We start from the raw sequence: 17,971 nt of genomic DNA, 5'->3' as shown, positions 1-17,971 counted from the left end.
CTCTTTTCACCTATTGGCTGTGAAGTAGTGTCCTACGTCCGGTGGCCCTTGGCAACCCTTCCCACCCCCAGCTGCTATACAGCACAGGCATAATGCAAAACAATGGAGCTAGGACAGCCAGAAGGGAGCACACAGCTAGTTTAGGAAGCTAATTACTGGAACACTATCTGTAGGAACCCTGTTACCATAGGTGTTGGGCCCTATGCATAGTTCTTGGACCAGGACTGCAAGTACTGTTTCTAATATAGTGCAGATTAGAATATAGTTTGACAGAGTCATACACTTCAGGTTTATATTTACAGTTTAATAAAAGTATAAATTCAAGTCTCAACATCTGTCTTCTATACTATAAAGGTTTAACAAACTACTTATTAAATAAATTAAGAAAGGTTTAAACAAATGTAGTTTTCTGTTGGCTAAGGGATGTTAAAGTAATTTTGTTCTCTACATTGTGAACAGAATGACATAAAATAGCATCAAAGCAACAAAAAGTAAGATTTGCTAATACAAGTGCCCTACTTCCTTGTACTAGATTTGAGGTCAATGCAGCACCTCGTGTCCATTCTCTTAAGACAATGAATAACTTAATTCACCTGCTTATAAGACTAGTCATGCTATGAACGTGTTTTGTAGAACAGAGAAAAGGGACAGAGGATACAAAATGATTTAATAACTTTATCATTCAACTTTTCCAGCTGTGCTAAAATAATAGAACACAGAATTACACCATTGTATACCAGAAACTCCTTCGTCACCAAAGCTTTGACATTTGCCCTATGACATACAACATTTTTCCTTTACTTTTTGGCATAAAATGCCTCGTTTGTTTTAGTTCCTTATATAAACTGGGTGTTCAAAATCAATGAGAAGTTCTTTGATGGCAAACTCCTGAAAAAAAAATCTAGATCATGTGCCACATTATTTTATTATGTTACTATTAATAAACTCTCTAAGATCTTTTTTCCGTGCATATGCATTCACAATTTCAGAAGACCATTTGTGGAAATAGTTATCCAAATTGTTCTTGGAACTAGCTATTTCACTTTTGAAATACTGCAGCAACTATACAATTAAATAGCCAGCAATTTCTAAATCAGAACAGAAACAAATACTTTATAAATGTAAGCACGCTTGTTTAAGAAGTCAAGCAGCTCACACTTACTTAACAAATTTTTACTTCGTTCTAATACACAATCATATGCATCTTTTTTTGAAAGATAAATGTAAGGGATCCAAGACCCGTTTGCTTTTATGGAATATCCAGATGGCTGTGCTTAGGAATTGCAGCACCATGGATATTTTTATATACCATGGATATTTTTATGTATGCAATGTTTCTGTACCTTCTTTCATCACAAACCGTTCCTAAGACATGATTAACTTGGTTCCAGGCAGTTTGCAAACTTCTGCATAAAATAAAATAAAAATCTCAACCAATTTATATGACACAGATTATATTCACCAAATATAGTATATTCCTGCAAGTAGTTCCCTTTGAGTAAATTTAACAGGAATCAAATTGTTAAAGGCAATTTTCTTTCTAATCTAATGTTTCACCACATGCTTATAAGAATTTGTCTGAATTGGAGTTAAATACAAATAAATGGTGTATCTGTTAATTATAAATCCAAAAATTAAGCTTATTCTCTGCAATCATGCACCATCTAAAATATGTGATTTAACCTCTGGGAGACTATCTATAGCCTACTGCAGAACATTCAGAGCAAGATGCTTTTCCATATCCTTGGATAGCATTTATATTAACCCATCTTTGCCTTATCCTCCCTAAACAGCCCCCCCATTTATAGAAATCTCACAGACATATCAAGCACTGTCTTGGTTATTAACTGAATGGTCCCAATGAAGTTTCACAAAAGAAAAGTTCATGCATACTGTGAAGTTTGCACCAAAATGAGTAATATCCATATTACAGAAGCTATTGTTCCTATTTATCTTAAAACTCTTTGCTGTATATTCCCTTTTTGCAAGGTGGCATTTATGTCCAATTACTAGACTTAAAATGTTAAATTCTAGCCTATAGATAGAATGGTTTTCTTTTCCATGTATACAAATAATAATGTTGGTCACCATTCTAAAAACTGTTCTCTCAGTTGAAGGGATTATGGCCGAGATCCTGAAAGCCTCTCAGGCAGAAAGAAGGGTTTGCTATTATGCAGTGGATTTTCGTTTTATTACTAGCAACAGCCTGTACTATATTCAGCACCACATTGGGAGTTTCTCCCATTTGTGGAGGCGGCTTTTCAGGAGGCCAATTCTAGAAGGCACCCCTACTATGTAAGTGGAGGCTACAAGCAGCCCTTTAAAATCAGGAACTTCTTTTGTAATAATCCTCATTCTCCTTTAAACAAATGTGGAACAGTAAGAAAACCATACAAAATTATAGGCTTTCAGATTTTAGAGGCATTTTGTAATACTGAAACACTATTCATTTATTGTGCTGATTTTTAAAAATTCCTGTACCTAGCTCCGAGGCTTAGCTTGCTTTTGCAATTTATTACTGACACTACTATGAAAACATATTTAAAACAAATACAATTTAGAGAATTAAAAATATTTATACATGAAAGCAGCTGACGGTATAAAAATCAACAGTGAAATTAGAGTTCATACATATAAAAAAAAATACCAACAGGAAACTGTCCCTTTAACATAAAGGGGTTGGGGAGAAAGAGAAAGGCAAAAGATATAAAAAAAGACTGCATTGTTAATTAACCTAAACTTGGTTTAGCTTTCTTGATAAGGAGAGGTTGACCACTCAAACACTGATTTGTATTGTCAGTCTAAGCACTTACAATGCAACAACTCCATAGCATTAGAAATGTTTTCAGGACAAACTTTAGCTGCCACTAAAGCTTATGAAGATTCAATGAGCAAAATGTAGTTATAATATGACAAGCTACCGTAAGACACTTTATATTTTAATACAAAAGGATTCTTCGTTCAATAGCCTTTCGGCAAATAGGACATTCACTCATTCGATCACCACAAAGCTGACATGTTCCGTGACCACAGAGAAAGATCATATTCTTTAGACGGTCCAAACACACGGGACACATGGTCTGCAAGAGACAAAAATGAAACTAAAGAACTGTCTGGAGACAAACAATAACCAAGTATTATACCTTATTAGCTTACTACGCCTAATGTAAATACCATTTTCAGAAAGTGAGGCTGGTGAAATAAATAGCATAAAAAACTCTGAAGGTTACTCATCAACCCCCTGCCTTAAAGTAGTGTTGCTAAAATTTAACTCAGCGATTAAAAATTCTCAAAGCACTTAACATACATCTTTAGCATTCCTCACAGAAAGATACACCAGCATCATTTTGTATTGTATATGGGCTTAGGCCAACTTCACATTTGCTAAATACATTCAAAGTTTTGAAGTAATGCTACATTCTTCATATTTTTATTATTATGACCATCATTGCTAAGGTCTTTGTAAATGACATCTATTTTATACAATTAAAAGGTATAGTGAAACATGAAATAAATCTGTCACACAGAAACAGACTGTGAAGCTCAGTTAAACACTTCTGAAATTTTGGAAACACACAAACCCTTTCGGAATTTCTAATGGCAACTAAAAAGAATATCTCCATCTATTTCTAGATATTATGACCCCTTTGAGTCTGTAGAACTCTGTCTGATATGATATTAAATAAAAACGGGAGGTCATGACTTTATTAGAACGCCCAAGTGCTGTCTGTATCAAAGGAGGCCAGAAAGGAGACTGTTGGTCCTGCCTACAGGACAAAAAGGAAGGCAGAGTCTAGTTTGGATGACTTAGCTGATTTGTCCTTGGAAGGATAGACCATTCAGGAAACTCACTGCTCAGTTGGAGGATCACTGCTGTCCTGAAAATAAGTTTAAATATAAGTTTGGGGGCGGGGAGGGGAACAAACTAAAGGTGGCTTTTGGCTTTTTATCTGTGCATTCATCTTTCTCCCCTCCTTTTTAATAAAAGCATAAAAATTAGGGATGCTTTTGAAAGCAGGACTAGTAGTAGTTTCCTGTGGATTTGTTCTCTTTGGCTCTTGTTCTGTCCTCTGGTGGTGGTGGGAGAAGAGACTATGGATTATATCCAGCACTGTGCAAACAGTTCCACTCACACAATGGGATTTCCCTTTCCTCTTATCTCCCCACGCACCCCCATGATCTGCTCTGCAGTTTATGTAAGAACCATTGCTGTTTATATTTTCTGCAGTGTTTGTGCTAGAAAGTGGGTAGAGGAAAGGAGAAAGAATAAGACATGAATAGATGAGGGAGTGCCTTTGCAGTGATTGTCTTAGCAGTAGCACCCTACTTGTACTTTCTTGCTGCCCTGATTCAGAGGGAGCTGAACTCAACACTACTGCCTGTAAATACTGTCTTACTTTTATCACTGTTATTTATTTTTAACATCAACTTAGTGGATATGGGCTGGTTAACAAGATTACTAATAGATAAAGGCTGATAAGGTCCAAATAGAAATGTCATTTCTAATAAGGGTTTTTTTTAACCCTTCTACATGGCAGGGTTTCACTATTTGCAAAGGTTTAAAACCCATATTAAATCTGCCATAAAGTTTGAAGAAATGTAATTCTTTCAAATGAAGTGGCTTTTGTCCTACATTCCAATTGTTAAACATACATGAAATGAGTTGCCTTTGCGCAAAGTATGTCCATGCATCATTTTTGAAAAACCCAGTTTGTGTCTATGGACATTTTATGTGAAAATAGAAGACTACGTTCGGAACCTTTCTCTATTTTTTTTTTAATTATTACTGAACCTAAAAGATGGTTAGGGAGATATTCTAGAGTTGATGACAATAACTGCAGTGCACAGTATGCCTACTATCTATATTACTTTAATTGTTGTTTTAATTATTAACTTGCTCCATGATGTTAAGATGAAGGATTGGTAATAAATCAAAAACAACAATAATATTCATAACATAAACCTTTATATTGAGCTTTCATATAATGCCTTAAAAAACAAAGCTTTCATTTGATATTGATCATAAAAGTGTATCTATCTCTTTTACCTGTTCTTTTATGTCCTGCAATTGCTGCTGCAATTTCTGTACATCAGCGTTGACATTGGTATTGTCCTTGTCCTTCTGCAGAACAGGAATGTTTCCACTTGCTACACAATGCAGAGAAAAGAAAATGGTGACATGAAATACTTACAAAAGAGCTGAACGAATTTAAAAATTACTACTAGCCCGTTAATTGCATCAGAACAATGGTTCCAATGCAATCCATTTCCTGAATCAGGAAGGAGTTTGCAAATTGAAACCACTGCTAAAAGAAGAAAAATAAATTAACTCACCAATGTCATCTGTGGAGTCTTCTGTACCTTTCCCACCACAACACATAATGAAAGGCACTCTTCGCTCTACCACTGCCCGACACTGTACACATTTTTTCATCAGGCTGGCACAATCTGGAGGGGGGGAAATTATTCAGATTGATGCAGGGTTTTTTTTACTTATTTAATGTGAAAGTGGAATGTAATGAACAGATTAACGATACTGTAGGAAGCCTAGAACACATCACACCCATTTTGCATAGTCCTCACCAGTGAATATTGATTCATCCATGTTAGGAACTGGAGACAGTTTATCATCCAGCACAAGATGGTTTCAAAAAGGTATGCTCCTCCCACCAGCATCTACAATCAGTTATTCACTTTTATAAGCGAAGGGATAATCTCACACCAATCTGGGACTAAGCTTTTCCTCTTCTCTGGTAAGGGGGTGGGCAGAACACCCCGTATACATTTGAGTGTGACAAACTCAGAAACTGACTTTTATATTTTAATACATCCATCTTCCGATAAACTCGCTCTATTTCAGTAAGTGAATTTAATCATCTTATTCCACAGAACAATTGTTAGCCACCAAAAGAACTTACTTTCACAAGCACACATGTGTCCACACGGCTGAAAGAGCACAGCTGCTTTTTTGTCTGAACATACTACACATTCTTCAATCTACAAAGAAAAATTACATAGCATAAAGAAGCTTTTAGTTTCTCAATTGTACCTCAATCAGCTTAATGTCTGTTCTGGGTGCATTAGCTCAAAATATGATTAAATATAACACTATAATGCATATACAGGTGAAATTTGAAAAATTAGAATATCGTGGAAAGGTTCATTTCTTTCAGTAATTCAACTTAAAAGGTGAAACTAATATATGAGAGAGACTCATGACATGCAAAGCCTTTATTTGTTATAATTGTGATGATTATGGTGTATAGCTGACAAGAACCCCAAATTAACAATTTCAACTTTGGGGTTTTCATCAGCTGTACGCCATAATCATCACAATTATAACAAATAGAGGCTTGACATATCTCGCTTTGCATGTCATGAATCTATCTCATATATTAAACTCCAGTAGCTAAAGAAAACAATTGCTTACATAAATGGACTTTTCCACGATATTCTAATTTTTCGAGTTTCACCTGTAGAATAACACGACTTGCTAGGAAGACACAATGGCTCCAGTCTCACAACATTTTAACATTCTTTGAGTGTGTTAGCACTTAGGAAAGGATGATCTGATATGACACATTATGCTTGTATTTATATATAAAAAAACTTTTCACAAATCCCTCACAAATGCTCCTGAGTTAGCTTAGCAACTGATAGGAAACTGGTTTTAAAAAAGAATGAATAAATGGACAGTCCTCACAGTGGAGTGAGGTGAGGCAGGGTCTCCTAAGCAACCAGTGGTTTTTAATTTTTTCATAAATGATTTGGAGTTAAGGAGGAGGAGCAAGGTGGGCAAGTCTGCAGACACCAAATTCTTCAGGGTGGTGAAAACCAAAGGAAACTGCAGAGATGCAAAAGGATGTCTCCCAAAATTGTAGACCTAGTAAAGGTGCAGAGAAAGTCGATCAACATAGACATGAGGGTGGAGCACATTCTGTGCAAAGGAAGGTTAAAAGTTGGGGGCAGGGTTTAGTTTCAAAGGCAACCAGTGAGAAAGTGGACAGAGATTTTTTCCCCTTTTACTCATATCACCAGAACTTGGGATCGTCTAATGAAAACGACTGGCAGAGGATTTAGCACAGTCAAAAGTAACTCATAAGAATATAACAGTCTGCTGGTTAGGACTATGACCCAGACTGTCATTTGCTTATGTGTTTCTGCTGTTTGATTCTAAGAGCATCATTTAAAATGCTCTAAGTTTAAAAACTGTGGGAGGCAGTGAAGGATAGGCGTGCCTGGCATGCTCTGGTCCATGGGGTCACGAAGAGTCGGACACGACTGAACGACTGAACAACAACAACAACAACAACAACAAAGTTTAAAATGGTGCATAAACACTTATATTTTAAGATATGTCATTCTAAAATGAGCTGGAAATAAAGGCACACACCTTTGTCCTGGACTGAACTTGTTCTTTGCAGATAAGGCATTTCTTGACTCTTGGTGAACAGAGAGAACAGGTAGCAATATGCCCACATGGACCAAATAGAGTATCTCTCTTCATATCAGAACATACCATGCATTCTTCTAAGGTTTCTGAATCATTGCTGATCATAGAAGGGCTCCGGGAACCAACCTGACCACTGAAGACAAATATTCATTGAGATATTATATAAATATTCAACATAATGTGCATAGTTTATCTAACCAGCCATGTTAGTGGAAGCCATGTACAATGACTTCCACATGCGAACAGGGCTTTCCCCTCCTCTCCACCTCCTGCATCCCCCAAAATTGGCTTGGGATGTATGTGTTTTGGGAGAACCCCTAGAACAGAGTACATGGGAGGGGAGAGGGGGCTGGCAAACTGCAATGCTTACGCAGGTTGAATGATTGGAAAAGCATGATGTTCAATTCCACCCTATATATGTAATCATTTTGCATTATATCATACTTTGTTCTATTGCTTCAAGATTAATATTACTCATCTGCATTGGAAATTCAGGGGAATAGTAAAAAATGCACCCTGCCATTAAGGTAGAAAGAATTAGGTAGAAAAGGGTGGCTATTCTGTATAGCTTAAAATCATGCCAAAGGCAAAAAACCTCAAGTTTGGTAAGTATTTTAATTTTGTATTTTTATTTTTACATTCCTCCTAGACTGTTTTAACACTTAGATCAGCGCTGACATTTACTAAAAATGGAAAACAAATAGCAGAAGAATATATTCATTAATACTTCTTAAAACGTCACAAAGTGTGCATGCAAAGCTGAATTCATCAAAACTCAATCAGGCTAGATATTATGCAAAAAAACAAACAAACTGACAAACAAGTAAGATTATTTAACATCCAGCTTGTTTTACTTAATGTCCAGCATATGAAGAATTCCAACAGACGCAAAAGCCTTCCTTTATGGCTTTTCAAATGGTCTTAATAAATATATTACAGAATAGTTTCTTCTCTGAGGTTCCCCTCCCTTAACAGGAAAACATGGCTATATGCACTTTTGACTGACATTTAGTTAAATTTATGTTGGAAAACTGGCAAAACCTTGGATTATTATTTAAATATTTCAAAAACCTGTGAGGCCCACTGAAGAATAAAGAGGCAACAGCTGGGATCTAAAGTGCTGCATACAGAGTTCAGACTGGGCACAGGAACCTTTACCTCATTCCTTCAACTGGCAAGTTTCCTAGGCAGCTCAAAAATCCACTGCAAGGTCAGGGGCTTTCTACACCAATATCCCATGACACACAAGGTGCTGCCCCTGGGAGAATATATGCAACAGTGTGTATGTGGACGGAAGAGCCGATTTTGATCAGGCTCATATTCCAAAATTCCTGACTTCCTGTATGATCTGGAACAGGGAGCATGCATTAAGTAATTTTCTATCTCAAAGTTTTGACCAATTGCGAAATGTTGCTGAGAGCAACATGCACAGAATAGCCACAGTGGACAGTGAATTCAAAATTCAAAAAATTGTATGAAATGTTAATTAAAAGTCAATGGCAAAATAAAATGAATGATTGAAGAAAAAGCTTCCACTAGCCCTGGGGTGGAGAAAACATTTTGGCTCCAGGGGCTGATTTTTTTTCAGGCCCCACCCCGCAGGACAACTTGTGGGCAGAATAACTCACCTGTGTATCACATGTCATTATGATGTCATATGGTTGTCCTACCTGCCCATTCAAATCCCCTGCATATGGTGTACCCCAAGCATTTGGGAACCATAGCTCAAAGGGCATTGCCGCCCCATGTGTTGCACTTTGGGGAGGGGGAAAGGAGAAAGTAGTCTGCATTCTGCAGGCACTGCCAGCAAGTGGAACTTCTCATTGTCAATGCTTGCAAAAGGAACCTTTCTCCCCTCTGTGTCAGCCCTATGCTTGGAGCTTCTCAAAGTGTTCGACATGGGGCTAGCAAAGGCTTCTTTCTCCCTTTCTGATCAAGTGATCGGGAGCAAAGAAAGAAGCCTGAATTTTTCAAGTATTGACTGTATACAGGAGAGATCCCTCTCTCAGTCAATGCCTGCAAAATACCAGGGCTGACTGTTGTTGCAGCCAAACTGAGCTGGATTTAACCCCCTGCTTGTCAGCTAAACCAAGGATTGTATATATTAAAACATTAAGAAACTTAAATGAGAACACCACTCTTCATTTTAGCTCACGTGAAACTAAATATTGTGAGAATGCAAATCTACCTTAATTTTATTTGCTTCTCTTAAAACTGGGATAAACGTACTTATTTATTTACAAGGTTTCTTACCCACCCTTCACCCCATAACGTCCCAGGGCAGGTTACAACATGTGTGTGTGTGTGTGTGTGTGTGTACACTTTATCAGCTGTTCTATAGCAAACAGAAAATTGGAAAGGAAATGTGGGTTAATCCTATTGCGCTGCTACAATACAAACCTGACTTTTTCTTTGTGACATTTAGCCAATGCTTTACAGAGGCTAGGATCAGGACACAAGTCAAGGGGCGACTGACCCTTCTTATTACGAATACCAAGGTCAGCTCCGTTAGCTGCCAGGAAGCAGGCAATAGATGCTGCACTCTTCTTTTCTGCTCCCTGAGTACCCAGTCCCATTATCAACTGAAAGAAAGTAAATTCGCAACTAATGATGTACCTGAAAAATAATATCTTATGAGAAAACAAAACCAACAATATCATTAATAGATTTGAGCAAATGCTAGCCCTGAAGTGTAACTTTATGCAGTTAGTTCTTTTCAAAGTTCCTTGAACAGAGTGAAAGATTTATCATCTGGTAGTATCAAACACTGCATGCGCAGAGTTCCAATGGCATAGTGAGTGGGACTACCGGGTTGCCTCAGAAGATGGCAGATGGAGGGTTTGGCTCCGGTTGAGCAGCCCACTTGCTGTGAGAGCTGGGGGGAAGCACAGAGGCAACGTGCACCCCCAAAAGAGCCCAAAGGATAAATTTGGGCATCTAGCAGTCTAGCAGCATCAAGGTTTTAAAGCTCTCTCAATGCTTTCTGGATCGGGAAGTGTTACCCTTCCTCTCCCTCTCCCCACATACCATCTAAATCTGCTCCTTAGAGTCCTCCTACCCTATGGAGCTGATTTTGAGTATGTATGGGGAGCTGCAGAGAACATGAGAGGAGGAGGAAATTCCACTGCACTAGTGGAGCAGTAGTGTTGGATATGATGCATGATGTTGACAGTTCTTTTGTACCAAGCCATTCATCCCACATACCAACCCTTCATGTGCAACTCAGCATAATTCTGGCATTTGCCATTTTAAAAGTTCAAATCTAACCCTCATCTGCTGTTAACACTACTGCCATAAAAATCACATAATTTATCCGCAGTTATTTTTTCCTATTGTTCTGCTTCAATGAAACTACTTGAATAATAAAAATTAACTCACTTTCCTAGCATATACAACCACACAGACAAATATGCTCAAAATACTATCTAAAATGTACATATAAATTCTAATATCAGTTTCTATTGTTTAGTACAAAGCATACAACTGAAAAGTTAGAAGCCATGCATACTATAATTATTTAGCCCATTTTTGTTCTGTATTGCTGCTTGTTAATTCAAATGACATTTTATGAACTTTTAAAAATATAAGCTGATTACCAAAATCAGAAACATTTGGGGATTTAAAAAAATGTTTTTTTCTACCAAAGTTGTCCATGATAATATGCCAAACTAATTCTCAATTGGCATTTATATTTAATGGAATATTATCTTTAAATAATTGCTTTTCAGAAAACAGAAAGCAGTCCAAAACAAAACAGGATCTTGCAACATACTGCAGAGAGAAAGTATAGTAGAGAAGAAATAAATAAATTCAAATTATTTACTGTGTTCTTCGATGGCTCCCAAGCAGTATCTACCTTGCCCACATCTTGCATGTCTTGGAGCTGACGAAGCTGTGACAAAGTATGGTGCCTCAGGGCTTCATGGAGGGGTGTATCCCCATCTTTATCCTGAATATCCAGTTTAGCACCTGCACGAACTAGAAGCTGAGGAGAAACAATTCAACATTTTGAACATTTATTTTCTCACATAATGAGTCACAGACACATTAGAAACTCTGAAGTGCACAATAGCACATAAATTTGCCATGCAAAATCACTTTAATTATGTTCAGACTTATTTGTATCTTTTACACTATACTACATACTTAAAACTCTGCTTTTACCAAATCGAATTTTAATCTCAGGAAATATAACTAGCACACAATTTGGTATGTCAGAGTTAAGTAACAAGCTGATAAGAATGGGCTGCATCTAATGGTTGAGTGGCTGGGGAAATGCAGCGAGATAGGCGGGGTATAAATAATAAATTATTATAATATTATTACAGTGGTGCCCAGCAAGACGAAAATAATTCGTTCTACTAATTTTTTCGTCTTGCGGTTTTTTCGTCTAGCGAAGCGGCAATGACAGCCGCGCTCCGCTAAACGGGAAAAAAAGACGAAAAAAAAAGACGAAAAGCAGCCCCATAGACTTTTTCGTCTTGCGGGGCGGCTTCCGCTAGACGAATGCCGTTCGTCTAGCGAGTTTTTCGTCTAGCGAGGCATTCGTCTAGCGGGGCACCACTGTATTATTATAGTTGCATGACCAGAAGGCAGCCCAGACAACCAAACTTGCTCTTCCTCTTTCGCTGCAGCCCTAACACCCCCTCCAAAGTCTCTCCATGGGGTTGGGGACAGGGTGCAGGCCACAATGTACAGGAGGAGTGAGACTGATTTCAGATTATTTCCCCCACCTCCCACTATACAGGAGTCTATTTAGTGAGGCTTATCAGGAAACACAAGGGCTACAGAGAGGGAAGAGGCAAAGAGATAGGTGGCACAAGCTGTCTTCCATTCATGCAACCACTGGGACACAACAAAAAGAGTGTTCTATCAGCAGCTACTTCAATTCAGTGATATTGTAAATATATATTTATTTCATTTGACGAACACCACCTCTGATGCCTCCCTATTTCCAAATTCAGGAATATTAATATAGTTGGGATAAAATGGAGGCAAAATACAAGTTTGCTGTGAAAATGTATGGAGTACAAGCTCAGTTCAGACATTGCACTGCACCATAGCTTAGCATGATAGGAACAAGCTACAACAAGCCTTGGGCTTGTGTGCTCCCGAATCCTCCTCTGGGACAGCCTAATTCAGAAGTGTTGTTGTGCAAATCAATCAACTTTGGTAATACAAACTATGGCTTGTTTGACGTGAGCCAATTTCAAACTGCAGATGGTAAACACAAGAACCATGTAAAGATAACAAAGAAAAAGCAGATTCAGAACGTAAAGAATAAAAAATAAGCGAGAATCAACTAGGGCCTGAGAGTTCATAATAGCAGGCAAGGAAAACAAGTTCTTTGTAGAATCTGCCAAATTATAAATGGAATGAAGTGAACAGTTCACATGTCAAAGGAAATGCTGAAAAGGACAAAAGTAGAAATGGTAGATATGGAAAGATACAATTTACCACATGGTAGCTGACCCCTATGACAGTACTTCTCAAAACAGGTCCCCATTCAAAACTTTGAACCCTACTTTTCAATCTACAATAGAACTAGCGAGAATATCGACAGCAAGAGGTAGTTCATTTTTAAAAATGTTAATATAGCAACAGACAGTATGTGTTTGAACAGAATTTAAGCATGATATATACTAGAGAGAAGGAGCAAGCATATATATTGCAGGGTCCACACAACAGGAATTGTGTGCTTTTGGCCTGGTAAAAGACAAAAGCACCTAATTGTGCAATTCATCCAGGAACACTGTAACCCACAGTCTGAGAAACTGCCTTATGGTCTACTATTGGTACCTTACCCGCACTATTTGGGTGTGCTGTCGTTCTACAGCTAGGTGCAGTGCAGTTTGTTGATTTACATTCTGGATATCCAGGTTAGCATTGCCCTGAAAGAGATGTTTCAATTGTTACTTATTAACATTAAAACCAACAAGAAATCCTAAACTGGACCTTTTCTTGGGACGTGCATGGGCAAGCAGTGGGGCGGACAGATGAGGCCACCTTGCCATGTTCCCTAAAGCCAAAAAATATTTCATCTACATATTAGTTCATGAGGCTAAAACCAAATAAATATCTAACTACTTATAATAGCATACATTAAATACTGATCATGTGACATGAAAACCACATTAGATCTTTCCATTAGTCATCTTTAAAACCCAATTTATACATAAGAGCATAACACTACTTGCAAATGGAATTAATGGAAGCAACAACCCTCAAAATGTCTTACTAGATTAGACATTCAGTTAGTAACCTTCCCACCTGCTTACAATAAGGACAGCTGCTTCTGGATAAGCACCTTACCAAATGTGCAACTTAAGCTACACTGGGACTAGCTGGTAAAATGGAGTGGGGGAGCCTTTCTTCCTGCAAGGCTAACTAGTATGCAGTGGCTGTGAAAAGTGCAAATTCCATGCTAGGGATAATTAGGAAAGGAATTAAAACTGCCATATTATTATGCAGTTATACAAATTTATGGCGTGACCACATCTGGAATACAGTTCCTGTCTCCTCACCTCAAAAAGGATATTGTAGGAGTTAGAAAAGGTTCAGAAAAAGGTAACCAAAATGATCAAGGGGGTTGGGCAACTTCCTTATGAAGAAAGGTTGCAGTGCTTGGGACTTTTTAGTTTAGAGAAAGTGGAGAAAGTGGCCTGGAGAAAGTGGGTAGGTAAAAGTCCCCCCCCCCCTCTTATAATTATAGAACTCATGCACATCCAATGAAGCTCAATGTGGAAGACTCAAGACAGATAAAAGAAAGTACTTCTTCAAGCAGCACACAGTTAAGCTCTGGAACTCACTTCCCCAGGAGGCAGTGATGGCTACTAGCCTGGATGGCTTTAAAAGAGGATTAAAAAAATCCTAAACAAAAACATGAGAGGGCTATCAAGGGCTACAAGCCATGATGGCTATGCTCTGCCTCCACAGTTGGAGGCAGCAATGCTTCTGAATAGCAGTTATTAGAAGCCACAGGAGGGGAGAGGGCTCCTGTGTTTGAATCCACAGGGATCTATCTGGCCAGCCACTGTGAGAACAGGATACTGGACTGGATAAGTTATTGGTCTGATCCAGCAGGATCTTCTTACAAAAATGTTAATACTAAAAATCAGGGTCATTGTAAAATGCACTAATATAACGTAGAAAATGTAACTTTTGTCATATCAGAATTGGCAAAACAGATCCCTCAGAATATGTGCATTTTCCATTGATCTACCTCTACAAACAAAACAGGGTTGCATGGATTATGGACAGGGACACAGCTCACTAGAAGAATACATGCTTTGCATGCAAAAGATCCTGGTATTTCCACAGCTGCCTCAAGTAGCAGACAATGATAAAAGAACTTTTCCAGACACCATAGAGAGTCAAGTGACAGAGTAGACGGTGGGTAAGATGTACAAATGATCTAATTCATTAAAAGGCAAACTGGCATAGAAAAAATGTTTTGGAGCCCATGTAGATATCTTTTAAAAAAAAAATTGCCAAAGTATATTTTAAAAAAACCTTACCTGATGCACCAAGAGTTCTGCCACTTCCACATGATTATTAAGTGCGGCCAAATGCAAGGCAGTATAGCCATCATCTTTTTTCTCATCCACAATCCATGGTCTTGGGAGCTTAGACAATAACACCCGCATTGCACTGAAATAAAATATAAAGTAATGTATTGTTATCCTGTAATGGTCCAGTGGTCAAGTTGCAGATATTGGGCAACATTCCGCCTGTTTCCATAATGGAAATCCATTTGTGCAATAGGACTCCTGTTTTTCTTTGTCCCTACTCTAGCATCTGCATACTCCCAAAATCTGTTGGAATTCTTTTCTAAGTAAGTTGCTTTTAATCACTTTAGCGAGATTCTTTGAATTTTACTAAATTTTCATCCTAACTTTCAAGCTCAATGAGAACCAATGAGAACTATGCAAAAAGGACATTATTACATTCCAGCAGTAATAAATTATAAACACCTTCCCAACGTTTATCATGAAGGAAACATGAAGGTGATGCTGTACCAATGTCCTAATTATGCAGTGATATGGGGTTGCCTGAAGAAAGAAAATACTGACTTTCTTTCTTTTTTTACAGAAGTACATATGTAGAATGTCCACTTCCAACCCTGCCCTCAATCTCAGCTTCTTCCCTGCGATTAAGTTACTTCATGTTCAGGAATGATGTCCATGCAGCTCATGTACCACCTGGTGTGCTTCAATCTGCTAGACTGACACTACATATTTTCTTCCTATTAACTTATATGAATGGAATTCAGATACAAGATTCTATGGCAACAACAGTGCTCCACTGCTTTTTTTCTTTAGGGGAGTACAGAAAGGAAATGTATGTGTGTTATACCTTACATATATTTAATTAATATACTTAAACACACTTTTACACTCCTAACAGTGGAGGGACCTAGGCAGGAGAATCCAAACATGGGGTGCCACCGGAGAAAATGGCCATTATCTATCTAATTATCGTCCATCTAACTTTCCCAGGTTGCAACATGGAAAAAGGCATGTACAGGTAATACCAGGGAGTCCTTGTGATATAGCTAAGGTTAAATAATTCTTATTTGTCAATTATTTTATATTGCACTTATACATTGTATTTACAACACATTATTCCTTTCAAATATTTTAAAACATTTAATAAGTGATGCTGTCCCCCACCTCCTCTCTACCCCCTTTTCTGAATGCTGCATGTTGGAGTTTCCTGCAACAGCAATAACCATCCTTCCCTTCAGCAGTCCTCCCATAAATGGAGAGCTGTGATTACAGGAATGCTGCATACAAATTACTTGTTTTAGGTCTATCTGATTGGAGTCCACCCCTAATTGCTTGCAATAAGGTATTTTATCAAGAGATGAATAGGACATACCATCTTTTTAGCCATGTGTAGTATATTGTTTTGTCTGCTGTTTTCACTATTCATAAGAAATACTGCAGTATTTCCTAAGCTCAACTGCCCTTGTGCTATGAAAATTTTTAAAATAAAACTAAGTACAGCTTTTCCATCTTGCTTATTAACTGATTTAGGTTCAATTCTTCAAATTTTAATTTGTTTTCACACACAGAAGTATTTCTAAAATGGCATTACATTTAAATGCTGCTTATTCCTTAGTTTTTTCTCAGTATCTTTGCCCTCGTTTTGATGGATAATGTCTCAAAACAGAGTCACAGATGCTCGAGGCTTGTGAATTCAAGACAAAAAAAATCTAGAAAAACCTAAGTAGAAACAGAATACCTCACTTTATTTGACATTGCTAAAAACATATCAGCACAAATGACTGAGCACTGTTGGGACTGCAGGATGAACAATCAATAGAGAAAGAAAGAGCCACGCTCTGCCCCTGGAACTGCAACCAAGTCAAGATACTATTTTTTGCAATGGTTGACTAAATATGGTCAGGGAAGAGAGAGGCAGAAGAGAGTCTGTTTGCCTGGGAGTGGATGTTTTGAATGCTTAGCTGCCTATAAAGCTGAAACAGTTTTGCTCGCTCACTCTGAGAGGCAAATAGATCCGGTCGAAATAGCATGTATGTGGGAGCCCTGACCTTAACAACATCCATTTGACATCTGAAGACAGAAAATAGCTACAACAAATCTGGCTGGAAACAAACCCAAGGAAGAAGAGAGACGAAGCGCAACATCTGAAGTGAAGGAAGGGGGAAATACTTTATTGGGGGGGGGGGGCTGATGCAGGTGCATGCTGAATTTTTAAGATTTCGTGAACATTTTTTTAGTTGTTTTCAACTGACAAACAAGAAGAGTTTGTCCTGCTTTGGATTTCCTAGCAGCCTTACCCGGGATATTTTACTTTCAGTCTTGCAGCCACAAGGAACTTGTTTCCACGCATCCACATAGCAGATACCTATTAAAATTCCTGTTTACGTTTTAGATATACTGTAACTATTTTAGAAAGTGAAATATGTATTCACTTTCACCTTCTCACTGCTCCCCCTCCCACATAATGAAGAGCTGAATCAGCGAATAGAGTGAACACTCAAGATGAGATGGCTGCTGCTGATGTCTCTCTCTAGGTCACTACCTCTCTTCCAACTGCAAATGCTGCATGATAAGCTTACAGGTAACAGAGCATTAGAAGTCCTAAATTATTCCACATGTTTAAAGGATTCCTGTCTGCATGTATCATTTAATAGATTGTTTTTGTTAATCTCTATTGTAGGTAACACTTATTGCCAGTGTGTTTAAGTATCAAGCATCTGTAAAGAGTAAATTTGGAAAAATCCTATTTAACCTAAAAACCATAGACAGGTACCTGTTTGACAAGAAATCTTGTCTTAGCTGTATTTTAGAACATTGCATCCAGTGCTATCTAAGCAATTTCTAAAAGTATTAATTTTAGAGAAATGCATCACTTCGTTCTCCCTTTCAAACCACATCTAGCTAGCATTTTGTGACCAATTTATTATAGTAAGGAAAAAGGATGGCAATGCAATAACTGCACAACACTTTTACTAAGAGAGAACATTAAAGGTATTTTATTCTTAAGCAT

At 37.8% G+C, this 17,971-nt stretch overlaps 1 protein-coding gene across 2 annotated transcripts in view; it reads right to left on the bottom strand.

The window, feature by feature from the left end:
* Window positions 1–283: 283 nt before the first annotated feature.
* The window catches only part of MIB1 (mindbomb E3 ubiquitin protein ligase 1), a 43,069-nt gene continuing 25,381 nt past the window's right edge, over window positions 284–17,971 (bottom strand). The window contains exons 13-22 of one of the 2 annotated variants that reach the window (XM_033155024.1): window positions 14,971–15,103; window positions 13,258–13,344; window positions 11,277–11,438; window positions 9,854–10,035; window positions 7,394–7,586; window positions 5,919–5,997; window positions 5,335–5,448; window positions 5,048–5,148; window positions 3,853–3,878; window positions 284–3,080 (exon numbers count right to left, since the gene is read on the bottom strand). In XM_033155024.1, the coding sequence (XP_033010915.1) occupies window positions 3,050–3,080; window positions 3,853–3,878; window positions 5,048–5,148; window positions 5,335–5,448; window positions 5,919–5,997; window positions 7,394–7,586; window positions 9,854–10,035; window positions 11,277–11,438; window positions 13,258–13,344; window positions 14,971–15,103 (1,108 nt within the window). In that variant the 3' untranslated portion in view covers window positions 284–3,049. The remainder of the gene's footprint in view (window positions 3,081–3,852; window positions 3,879–5,047; window positions 5,149–5,334; window positions 5,449–5,918; window positions 5,998–7,393; window positions 7,587–9,853; window positions 10,036–11,276; window positions 11,439–13,257; window positions 13,345–14,970; window positions 15,104–17,971) is intronic. The other variant, XM_033155023.1, reaches the window with a different exon arrangement.

The sequence above is a fragment of the Lacerta agilis genome, chromosome 7 (genome assembly GCF_009819535.1).
Source record: "Lacerta agilis isolate rLacAgi1 chromosome 7, rLacAgi1.pri, whole genome shotgun sequence".
Classification (NCBI taxonomy): Eukaryota; Metazoa; Chordata; class Lepidosauria; order Squamata; family Lacertidae; genus Lacerta; species Lacerta agilis.
This window is presented reverse-complemented; position numbering and strand designations above follow the sequence as displayed.